This window comes from Pollachius pollachius, assembly GCF_949987615.1.
Source record: "Pollachius pollachius genome assembly, chromosome: 20".
Classification (NCBI taxonomy): Eukaryota; Metazoa; Chordata; class Actinopteri; order Gadiformes; family Gadidae; genus Pollachius; species Pollachius pollachius.
Genome location: NC_136953.1, coordinates 17,052,111 through 17,064,610, shown reverse-complemented (window position 1 = coordinate 17,064,610; position 12,500 = coordinate 17,052,111). Strand labels below are relative to the sequence as shown.

Below are 12,500 nucleotides of genomic sequence, written 5' to 3'. Positions count from 1 at the left end.
GTGTGTGTGTGTGTGTTGTGGCAACCCGTTTCCCCGATTGTCAGATACCCGGTAGGAATTACACAGAAAACAGGGGTCAAAGCCGCAGCCGGCGTTTATTTCCGCAGCATAAATAGTCTGTATACTCGTGCTAGGGTCTCCGTGAGCCTCTAGATCGCCGGCGTGGTGCGGAATCCCTCCGTGTCGCTTCGCCCTTCTCCCGGTCTAGCGAGCGCTCCCGCCGTGTCACTTGCCCGGCGCTGTGCGGACTCTCTCCGTGGCACTTCCTCGTGGTGCGGACTCTCTCCGTGGCACTTCCTCGTGGTGCGGACTCTCTCCGTGGCACTTCCTCGTGGTGCGGACTCTCTCCGTGGCACTTCCTCGTTCGCCCGGTCTGGTGCGCCTTTTCAACCCGGCTTCTGGTCCTTCCCCTTCCTCCGGCCAGGTGTCCCTGATTGCGCTGATTGGGGGGAGAGACGTGGTGCTCTCTGTCGCCGGCTGGGGGTTGGCGACGGTAAACCAAGTCTACTGAGTGTCCTCGGACCCGCCCGGATCGAGGTCCGGCGGCGGGATGCCACACTCCTCCACCGCTTGCTCAGGCCCCTGTTCGTCGGTGAACCCGCTCAGGCAGGCATCCCGGCGTGACAGGGCGTCGGCGTTCCTGGCTCCGGCCATCCGCTTCAGGGGGGCGTGGTTGGTGACCAGGATGACCTCCCTCCATAGGAGATAGTACCTGACGCTCTGGGGGGCTGGGAACCGCCGCGTCACTCGAGCGTTGGCGTCCCTGGCTCCGGCCATTCACTTCAGGGGGGCGTGGTTGGTGACCAGGATGACCTCCCTCCCTAGAAGATAATACCTGGTGTTTCGGGGGCCCCGGAACCACCGCGTCACTCGTGCGCCGGTGTCCCCGGCTCCGGCCATCCGCCCCAGGGGGCCGCGGCCGGCGACCAGGACGACCTCCCTCCGCCCTCCACCGGCTCCGGGCCCGATCGGCCCACCCGCGGCCCAACGCGATCTGCCGCAGCGGCCCAGCGGTCGACGCACCCCTGGGGCCGGGGTCCCCGGCCACCTCCATCAGGTCGTCGTCGTCGCCATGGCCCGTGGGTCCAGAGGGGACCAGGCGGTCGTCGGCGCTCCCGTCGGGATCCGGAGGCCCCACAGGTCCACCTGTCCCACGGAGGCCGTCCCCATCCCCGTCCAGCGTGACGGCGTTCCCGCTGGGGATCGACACGGACAGGCGATCGTCCTCCGCCCCTCCAGCGGAGTCCCTTGCTCCGACCGACGTCCCCGCCGCCTCCGTCTCCGCCCCGGTGCCGACGCCGGCCCCTGGCTCGGCCCCGAGCCCCGGCTCCAAGTCGGCCCCGAGCAGCGCCACGGCCCCTGGTTCCGGTGAGGCTGCGGGCTCAGCCTCCTCTGTTCGCCCTCCAGGGGGCGACGGAGGCCTGGTGGCCCCGTGGGCCTGTTGAGCTCCCCTCACCCCTCTGCGGGGTGGTTCTCTCTGGCTCCGGAGTTCACGCGCCGGGTCCTGTAGCCGGTGGAAGATCGGGCAGTCCTTCCCGATTAGCAGCGGCACCGGTAGGTGGGGTACGATCCCTGCCCGCGTCGTGAATACCCCGTGCGGGGTCCGGATGACGACGTGGCAGGTCTCGAACGTCCGGGCGTCCCCGTGCATGCAGGTCACCTCTATAGGTGCGCCCTCCTTCCCGCCCGCCAAGTCGGGGCGGAGGAGAGTGACCACGCTGCCGGTATCCACGAGGGCCTGCGTGTCCTGGGTCATTACCCGCGCCGGTATGGTCGGGCTTCCCGTTTTCCCCTGTGCCCAGCAGGTCGCTCGCATGCATGGCTGCGTCTGCTGCCGGCGTGGCTCGTCTCGCGGCCCCTCCTCCCACGGCCTTGTCTCCCGCGGCCTCGTCTCCCGCGGCCTCATCTCGGGCCGCGTCGTCTCTGGCGGCGTCGTCTCCGGCTGCATCGGGGCGGCGGTCGCGGCGGCGAGTTCGGTGAGCCGTAGTACGGCCTCGTAGAGCAGGGCCAGACTCTCCCTGGTCTCCCACTGCTGCTGCTGGGCGGGCGTCGCCGCGGTCCCATCCGGGTTCTGCATGCCGGCTGAAGGGGGTTCCCACACAAACCCGGCCCGTAGCGCGGTCGAGTTGCCTGGATTCTCCACCATATGTGGCAACCCGTTTCCCCGATTGTCAGATACCCGGTAGGAATTACACAGAAAACAGGGGTCAAAGCCGCAGCCGGCGTTTATTTCCGCAGCATAAATAGTCTGTATACTCGTGCTAGGGTCTCCGTGAGCCTCTAGATCGCCGGCGTGGTGCGGAATCCCTCCGTGTCGCTTCGCCCTTCTCCCGGTCTAGCGAGCGCTCCCGCCGTGTCACTTGCCCGGCGCTGTGCGGACTCTCTCCGTGGCACTTCCTCGTGGTGCGGACTCTCTCCGTGGCACTTCCTCGTGGTGCGGACTCTCTCCGTGGCACTTCCTCGTGGTGCGGACTCTCTCCGTGGCACTTCCTCGTTCGCCCGGTCTGGTGCGCCTTTTCAACCCGGCTTCTGGTCCTTCCCCTTCCTCCGGCCAGGTGTCCCTGATTGCGCTGATTGGGGGGAGAGACGTGGTGCTCTCTGTCGCCGGCTGGGGGTTGGCGACGGTAAACCAAGTCTACTGAGTGTCCTCGGACCCGCCCGGATCGAGGTCCGGCGGCGGGATGCCACAGTGTGTGTGTGTGTGTGTGTGTGTGTGTGTGTGTGTGTGTGTGTGTGTGTTGTTATTGGGGTACAGACGTGCAGTGGGGGGGGTTCAGCCAAGAGCTGAGTGGTTCTATTAATGAAGGAACACGTTGAGACACGTTTGGAGAAAGGGAAGCGCTGATTGCCAAAATAAAGAGCTGTTCATTTGGGCTCCTGCTTCAGGGACAGTGCCCCCAGACGGAGACGTTAGCCACTGCTGAAGGCTTTAAAGGCTCTTCTGGAGAGAATGATGGTGAGGATATAGAGAGTAAGAGGAGCCACGCTCACCTGGTAGAGGAAGTCTTCAAACACAAAGTAGTAGTCATCGTTACTGGCTGTGAGCTTCACGTCCTGGGGGGGAACACATCACACATCAACCAGGAATAACATGGAGGACAGGGAATAACATGAAAGACTGGGAATAACATGAGGGACTGGGGATAACATGGAAGGACCGCGATTAACATGAAGGACTGGGAATAACATGAGGGACTGGGGATAACATGAAGGACTTGGAATAACATGGAAGACTGGGAATAACATGGAGGACTGGGAATAACACGAGGGACTGGGGATAACATGAAGGACTGGGGATAACATGAAGGTCTGGGGATAACATGTAGGACTGGGAATAACATGGAGGACTGGGAATAACGTAGGACTGGGAATAACATGAAGGACTGGGAATAACTTGGGGACAATAACAGATTGTGTTTCTGGTCAGCATCACCATGTCCAGCTCACTGATTGTAAACAGTTAGTTAATGAAGGATCCCAGGCTGAATACCTTATAGATGAGGTTGTCAACCAGCATGTCGTGTTGAATGACCCCAGCCTTCAGCTGCTCATAGTGCATCATGTCCTGTGGGGGGGGGGGGGAAGAGGGAGGGGGAGAGAGAGAGAGAGAGAGAGAGAGAGAGAGAGAGAGAGAGGAACGAGAGAGAGGATCAATGGACACTTAACATCATCTAACTTAATGTGACTGTTTTCTAAAGCTGCAGTGAGTTAATTCTTTCTGGACAGCCCTCGTTAATGAGCTGCAGGGATGCCCACCCCTAACCCTAACCCCCAGATGGACATTGGGCTTCGAACCCAGGGATGGGAATCGAACACGAGAGCACCCTGCCCCATCATCAGACCCTCCCAGTCCACTGTAATATGAGGCTGTTCTGCAGGTTTCTGGTGCGTTCTGTTCTACGTTGTTCAGTTCTATGCCTTTGCCATAGTTCATCCCTAATAATGAATGTTGAGTGGGGTTGATGATGAAGACGTTTCCCCTCGGGGAGGGGGGGCCTCCACTAAATCACCCTAATGTGCGGCCGGTGTTCCAGCGGAGGCTAACAGACACGCGCTCTCTGGTTTCCGTTTATAAACTCGTACGTCAACGTCTCCGGTCGCCGTAGGAACACACTAAACCTCTAGACGGAGGGATGTGGCGCGGTGGCCATGGCAACGAGTAGCCAATGAGAGACGGGCTACGGGGTTCCTGCTTAAGAGAGGTATTTAATCCAAACAGAACGACCCGCTCATCTGGACGGCCTCGGTGAGTGATACTAAACAGAGGCCGGCTGGACGTCTCTCAGAGGAACATACCAGCTCATGTTAGTTCACAGGTGAATCATTTGAAATGTCCAACGTAAAAACAGAACCTTCCCAGGTCGGGAGTGATGATCTACCCTCTCTCATCAACACAAGCGACAGTTTCTAACTGAAGACTTTCCATTATTCAATTATACACGGAGCCAGCAGTCTGGAGTGATGGTTCTGGTGGAGAGAGTCCTGTGTGAAAGTGATCCTCCACTGGATGAAGCGTTTCACAAACGGGGAGACCATCAGCCCCCCATTAACACCAGTTCACACTGGATAACTGGTCTCACACCAGGGAGAAGTCAGCGTTAGTCTACGGTCTGGAAACACACCACGAGGGAAACAAGGTCCGACCCATCGAATCAGATCTGCTTCAGAGCCAGCGTCTGTGTTCAGTCTGGCCGGGCAGACTTCTGTTGTGGTCATTCACGTTGTGTGTTGTGTGTTGTGCGTTGTGCGTTGCGTGTTGTGCGTTTTGCGTTCACAACAGCGGCTTACTGTCACTCGGTGAGGGTGTGTTTGATGTTCCCATCTAGAGAAGGTTCCGGTTGTCCAGCTCGTCAAAGAGAATCCCTCTTTTATAAGACACTGAACTATTAATGCTTGATTAATATATTAAGCATATTGTGGGGGGACGTGCAACGTCTGGCCTGCAGGGGGAGTATGGACAGGTTGGGAGCGCACGGGATAGGCCGGGGGGGGTATTGAACTTGGTGGTGAGCAGGTGTCTGCACTGAGGTCAATCAGGGAGGCTGTACTTATGTGCCTGCTTTCTGTTATAGTGAGAACCAGACCCAGGAGCGAACGGACCACGGAGGTCCGGAGCGAGCGAGTGAAACTGACCGAGATCCACCGCGAGACGGCTCAAAATGGAACCTTTTGTTACATTTTAGATATTTCTGTTCCGTTTGAAAAGCAAATAAACCGATCTCCTGCAGAGAGAACGACAACCCCGCCTGCTCTCATTCCTCGAACCTGCTACACATATATATTACATCAACACATTCTTTACATTTTTACATTAAATCCTAGTTAGGACTCCATATACAGCGGTCCCATTCCCAATATAGAGCACCCTCTATAGAGCAGTGTAACCATCATCCCATTAACACCAGTATAGTGTGACTTTGACCGTTAGTGGGAAGGGGCCTTCAGCCGTCCAATCAGTGATAGGAGCTAACTGATTGGACGGCTGGAGGCCACTTATCAGGGGGTTCAAAACTCAACTCGGTGTTGGCTTCGACACACGGGAACAACCACAGCTGCTGTGACCAACACCGGCCTCTCTGTCTGTGTGTGTGTGTGTGTGCGTGTGTCTGTATGTATGTGTGTGTGTGTGCGTATCTGTGTGTGTGTGTGTGTGTGTGTGTGTGTGTGTGTGTGTGTGTGTGTGTGTGTGTGTGTGTGTGTGTCTGTATGTGTGTGTGTGTGTGTGTGTGCGCGCATGCAACTGGCGTGCGTGCCTGTGTGTGTGTGTGTGTGCGTGCGTGCGTGCCTGTGTGCGTGCGTGCGTACGTGCGTGCGTGCGTGCCTGTGTGCGTGTTTGTGTGCGTGCGTCTGTGTGCGTGTGTGTGTGTGCGTGCATGTGTGCTGTGCGTGTGTGCGTGTACCTGGGCCTGGTTGGTGGCGTTGAGGATCAGGGCCCACAGGTCAGCCCGGAGCCCCATGGGACAGCCCTGTCTGCTGTACTGCTGGGCAGCAGCACTGTCCTGGTCCAGGACCACTGGGCGAGAGAGCATGGCAACGGGTTAGAGAGAGAGGGGGGGGGGGGGGGGGGGGGGGGGGGGGGGGGGGGGGGGGGGGAGAAAGGGGGGGGAGAGAGAGAGAGAGAGAGAGAGAGAGAGAGAGAGAGGGAGAGGTGGGAGAGAGAGAGAGAGAGAGAGAGAGAGAGAGAGAGAGAGAGAGAGAGAGAGAGAGAGAGAGAGAGAGAGAGAGAGAGAGAGAGAGAGAGGAGAGAGAGACAGCAACGACTCCTTCGATAAATGGCGGCAGAGGAAATCCCGCAGGGAGGAAAGTCCTCTGAAACATGGTATTAATGTTTGACAGTGGTTGGCCAGAGGGTGGAGGCCCTGCTGTCTCTGTTGGCTTCCAGTGCCTCCACCATCGGCACACATTCAACCTATTATGCGCATTCCTTATCTTGGCATTCAACTCAAAAAACCATATCCCATCTGAGGACCTGACACACACACACACACACACACACACACACACACACACACACACACACTCACACACACACTGCAGTGGAGCGGTCAGCACAAACGCACACACACACACACACACACACACACACACACACACACACACACACACACACACACACACACACACACACACACACACACACACACACACACACTGCAGTGGAGCGGTCAGCACAAACGCAAACACACACACGCACACACGTTAGACTTTCATGGGATAGCAACGAGCTATGCGAACGGTAAGCCCCAGTTCACCGCCAAAGTATACACACACACACGCACACACACACACACAAACACACACACGTTGTTATTCTAGAGAAGGCTGTGTGATTGGTGTGGATGAGTGGCTCTGTGTTTACCCTGGCATGTCCGAGAGGCCCAGAGCAGAGAGTTAAGTGGTTCTCTGGACTACTGTCCCCAATGACAATGGGTAAATAAACACAGGGGCTCAGAGCGAGGTCTGTGGACCTCCCTACGGACCACCTAACCCTGGGGGGGACGTTGGAAACGGTCAGACATCTGATGTTTTGACCAGCCTCCCCTCAGAGACTGAGCAGTCAGGCCTTTATGTTGATTAATGTACAGGTGCGTACATTAGTGTGTGGGGAGGACGGCCGGTGGAAGCAGCCTCACCTGGCCCGACTCAGACTGACTGGACTCTAGGGCTAGGTACACCTGTTGTGGGCCAATGTGCAACAGGTTAAAGCACCTCCACACACTCCGCAGAGAGCAGACCACCTACTATACTCAACCTCCCCTGGGTTCGGGGAGCCGGTAGAAGCCAGCTTGGTGGCTTCTACACTCACATGTTTATACAAGACAAGAAGTCATCGCGTATAACAATATAGAAATATACATCTCTCAGTACATAGTCTCAGAGTTATGACAACGAGCCATTCTCCTTCAGCTTACCTTTCTTACCAACCTCGACGTGCTGGCTCTCAAACACGTCTGGAAGAGACGGGAGGGGAATGAGCAGTGGACCGAGACAGGAATGACCTACATTAGTTTAATAAACATCCTCGTGTTATCAGCCCAACGCACAAACACACAGCGAGACACAGCGTTCCTCTTTAAAACGTGAAACCAGCTCGGTACCAACGCATATGAGAGTCCAGAGGCATCGTTGGAGCGAGGACGGACAGCCAGACAATAGACTGCAATCGACCACTTCTCTGAGCAAGCGGAAAGGACTGAGAATGCAATCCATGAAATAGTTTTAATAAATCAATTTAAAAATGATAAAAACGACATATATCAAATGAATAATAACCTCTTTATATTAGTTAATAGATTTCTCGACCACTTCTCTTACCATGGGGAAGGGACTGAGAATTCTAAAAGATGTAATAATGAAAGAACATATACAATATGAATACATACCTCTATATATTAGTTATGAGAACAATTAAAGGAGATAATGAGTTCATTCCGAGTGCTCCTGATCCCCAGACTTAAGCGTCTCCTACCTGGATGGAGGTTAGCCTGGTCGTCGATGCCCAGCTGTCCGGACGTCAGGCCTAGCTCGGAGTACATCTCTCTCTGATCACAGGAACACAAGAGGCTGATCACAGTCCGGACAACCCAGGGTAACGGTGAGCTCAGAGATAGACAAGAGGCTCATCACATCCGAACACCCCAGGGTAACGGTGAGCTCAGAGAGAGACAAGAGGCTCATCACATCCGGACACCCCAGGGTAACGGTGAGCTCAGAGAGAGACAAGCAGAGCTCATCACAGTCCGGACACCACAGTCCGGACACCCCAGGGTAACGGTGAGCTCAGAGAGAGACAAGCAGAGCTCATCACATCAGGACACCCCAGGGTAACGGTGAGCTCACAGAGAGACAAGCAGAGCTCATCACAGTACTACATTAAATACCAGGACGTACACAATAAGAGCGTAGATTAAGTCCCAGGACGTACACAATAAGAGCGTACATTAAGTACCAGGACGTACAGTACACAATAAGAGCGTACATTAAGTCCCAGGACGTACAATACACAATAAGAGCGTACATTAAGTACCAGGACGTACAGTACACAATAAGAGCGTACATTGAGTACCAGGACGTACAGTACACAATAAGAGCGTACATTAAGTCCCAGGACGTACACAATAAGAGCGTACATTAAGTCCCAGGATGTACACAATAAGAGCGTAGATTAGGTCCCAGGACATCCGCCCCACACTAAGCCTTCCCTGTTGCTCACCATCTGGACCACGTCTCTGACGCTGAGGGGCAGCTGGATGAGGCCCCAGTGGCTCCGGGTGCTGACCTGCTCGCTGTGGTCGTGGTTCGGGTTCCGGAGGCCAATCAGCACCTTGGAGACAAGGGTAATGTAGTCTACAGTACGAGGGAGCCGCAGTCATTTACACAAGAGCAGGAGATGGATGGGTTTAGTTGAGGGGTCGATAAAGTTTACCTCCAGGAAGTCTTTAGGGGCGTAGACGGGCCTGAACTGACTGAGATCTGCAACAAACAAGGTCACGTCATCAGCCTAACTGAAGCTGATCTCCCCACTACCATAGTGCAATCACAATTGGCATCGGCAGCATGTGGCCGGAAAGTTCGAGTGTCGAGTTGTCGAGATGTCCCTGAGCAAGGCACCTCACCCTGACTCCTCCAGACGAGCTGGCTGTCGCCCTGTGTGGTCGACTCCGTCGGTGTGTGAATGTGTGCATGAATTGGTGAATGTCAGGCAATATTGTAAAGCGCTTTGAGTGGCCACTGGTTAGAAAATAGTCCATCTACCATTACAATCGCAGTGTTTTAACTCTGAGCACCCGGAACTTTCCTCACTCCAGGGACTGCGATGGTTCCTCGGTTTTCATGGTTTAAGTTTGAGGTCGAGAGCTGAAGCTAGGGAACGAAGGGCTCCTAAAGGTCAGGTCCGACACAGGTGACAGGCTCTGCTCCTCAAGTGCACTTCCTGAGGACATGGAAGTCCCGAGTGCCTTCACGTGCACGCCCGTCAGGAACAGTGCACGGTGTGTCCCCTCCCTCCCCCCGTCCTGCCCGTCATTATCACACATCGCCCTGAGCCGTCTGGATATCTTCACCGGCCCGTTAAAGTGTTTACAGACACGGGACAGCGCCCTGTCCCAGACGTTCCCAAACATTCCCTACCCCCGAGCTCCAGATAGCCTTGTGAGGACCGCTCGGCATTCTGGGAGCGCGTCTGGTCAGGCTCAGCGCGGGCAGATCGCCGTGCGTTCCGATGCTCTGCCCCTATGCCCTTAAACACAGGACCAGCGGGGGCTGTGTTCACGCCGTTGAGGTGCCGGTATCTCCAGCTCCCCGTCAAAGCGGCAGGTGTTTACTGGACGGGAGGATGTCTGTACGGCCTCCTCTGAACCGCGCAGCCAGAGCTGCCACCATGGACTGTGTCTGAGCACCCTGCCAGCGGCAGCACAGGGTAGGAAGAGGAAGTGACTTCTGTTAGCGGCGTGTTTATTTGCTGACTTATCGGCGAGTTCAATCGTTGTTCATTCCGATCTATGGAACCTCACAGTGGAGTAAACATAACTAAACACCACGACTCCACCAACACTTCATCTCTGTTGTTTAACGAGAGAACCACCGGTTCTGCTGAGCCTCCAGAAAGGTCTGACGGAACGGAGGAAGAGAAAATAAGAAGACCAGCTGCTAGGAGAGAAGGAATCCATCGCACAAGGTGAAGCCCCCAGACAGACAGGCAGACAGACAGACAGTCATATGAACAGAGTATCATTGGTGGAGCCGTCCCCATGCTGACGCCTGATTGGCCGTGGTGCAGTGACCCACCTGGCTCGTCCGTACTCATCTCGTTCCACTTGTTGGCCAGTTCCTTCTGCTCAGCCGCAGGCCGCTGGACACACACACACAGACACACACACACACACGCACACGCACGCACACACACACACACACACACACACACACAGTCATATAGAAAACTGTATTCTTTGATGCTTGTTATGTTAGTGACATGCTCTGGTTAATAGTCATTGCTTTTCCTGTTTCATCTCATCGATACAAATTTAATTATTTTAGTGTTTGATTATATTACTCAAGAAGCAAAGAAAGAAAGATCTGTTGGTGAAACATCCATGATCCATGACTTTTTTCCCCAATAAAGAGCAGATTCCATTCACACCGTTAACAATTAATAAATCTGTAAGAAGCTAAAACAATGTGAATCTAAAACGCCAGCCCCTTAAAGAGTAACACACTCACATCAAAACCAACAGCACCACAACTTTTAATTGCACATCTGTTTTAAAATGACTAATTAGCTAGAATAACTTGCATGGGCATCCTGACATAACATGTCACCGAGCACTCATTTGGACCAATCAGAGGGCAGGATGATGCTGATTGGCCAGAGGGTACCTTGCGGGCCAATGGGACGCCCAGCTCTGAGCTCATGCTGCTCAGACTCTTCAGGACACGCCTCTCCCAGCTGGCCTGCACCGTGGAACACACACACACACACACACACACACATATAAATATACACATACATATATACACACACACACACATATATACACACACATATACACACACACACACACACATACATAAATATACATACACACATATACACACACACACATAAATATACACACATATACACACACACATATAAATATACAGTCTCACACACACACACACATATAAATATACACACACATAAATATACACACACACACTTTATTAAAGAAGTTGGAGACAGGCAGAGATGATGTCAGATAGGTAGAAGACAAGATAGTTAGATAGATATAGATAGATAGATAGATAGATAGATGATAGATAGATAGATAGATAGATAGATAGATAGATAGATAGATAGATAGATAGACAGATGATAGATAGATGATAGATAGATAGATAGATAGATAGATAGATAGATAGATAGATAGATAGATAGATAGATAGATAGATAGATAGATAGAGAGGGATAGCGGGACAGAGAGAGAGAGAGCAAGTGAGATAGAAGAAATGCAGACTGATAACGAGAGAGAGAGACAGAGGGTGAGGTAGAAGTGTCACACACACACACACACACACACACACACACACACACACACACACACACAGCCAGAGTGACAGAGACACAGACAGAGAGAGAGAGAGGGAGTGAGAGTAAGACGCAGACAGACAGACAGAGGGACGTGTTGATGGGGATGGGAGGAGACAGGCTGACCTGAGCGGAGCGCATGTAGAGCAGGGGCTCCTTCCGATGCTCAGGGGGGGTGGGCAGATGGCTGAGGGGGGCCTGGCTGGGGGGGGGGGATGTGGAGTCGGGTTTGTGGATTGCATTATTTTCGGAGAAACTGAATCACGACAGAATGAACCTCGTGAAGAATCACGTTGTGAATGAACAGTGCATGCGCGCGCGCGTGTGTGTGTGTGTATGTGTGCATGTGCGTGTGTGTGTGTGTGCATGTGTGTGCACGTGTGTGCTTTGCTTTCACACAGATGCGGTCCATCATGCCTTCTGCACAAAGACAGTTTTAATATGGGAAGCATCAAAGGTTCAGAACCAAACAGCACCTGACAGAACCGGTTCATCAGAGCAGAAAAGCAACCAGAGCAGGACTGAATCACTGCAGCCATCCTGTAGTAGGGCTCGGACCACAGGCAGTCCTCCTGAGACATCTGTCGTAATGTAACCCTCACACCCTCCTCGCTACGGGAACCAGGTCCAGTGTGAAGGACAAACACCTTATGACCAGTTAAATAACTGGAGTACAGCTTATTACCACGTTAAATAACTGGAATACAGCTTATTACCACGTTAAATAACTGGAGTACAGCTTATAACCACGTTAAATAACTGGAGTACAGTTTATAACCACGTTAAATAACTGGAATACAGCTTATTACCACGTTAAATAACTGGAATACAGCTTATTACCACGTTAAATAACTGGAGTACAGCTTATTACCACGTTAAATAACTGGAGTACAGCTTATTACCACGTTAAATAACTGGAGTACAGCTTATTACC

The 12,500-nt window shown here is 53.6% G+C and overlaps 1 protein-coding gene across 1 annotated transcript in view; it reads right to left on the bottom strand.

Annotated features, from left to right (window-relative positions):
- Positions 1-12,500, bottom strand: part of tbc1d19 (TBC1 domain family, member 19) — a 26,711-nt gene that overhangs the window by 10,407 nt on the left and 3,804 nt on the right. Inside the window, exons 5-14 of the mRNA XM_079757989.1 lie at positions 11,693-11,768; positions 10,876-10,950; positions 10,288-10,351; positions 8,927-8,973; positions 8,714-8,824; positions 7,970-8,042; positions 7,413-7,451; positions 5,901-6,013; positions 3,491-3,565; positions 2,992-3,054 (exon numbers count right to left, since the gene is read on the bottom strand). Coding sequence (XP_079614115.1) covers positions 2,992-3,054; positions 3,491-3,565; positions 5,901-6,013; positions 7,413-7,451; positions 7,970-8,042; positions 8,714-8,824; positions 8,927-8,973; positions 10,288-10,351; positions 10,876-10,950; positions 11,693-11,768 — 736 coding nt within the window. The remainder of the gene's footprint in view (positions 1-2,991; positions 3,055-3,490; positions 3,566-5,900; positions 6,014-7,412; positions 7,452-7,969; positions 8,043-8,713; positions 8,825-8,926; positions 8,974-10,287; positions 10,352-10,875; positions 10,951-11,692; positions 11,769-12,500) is intronic.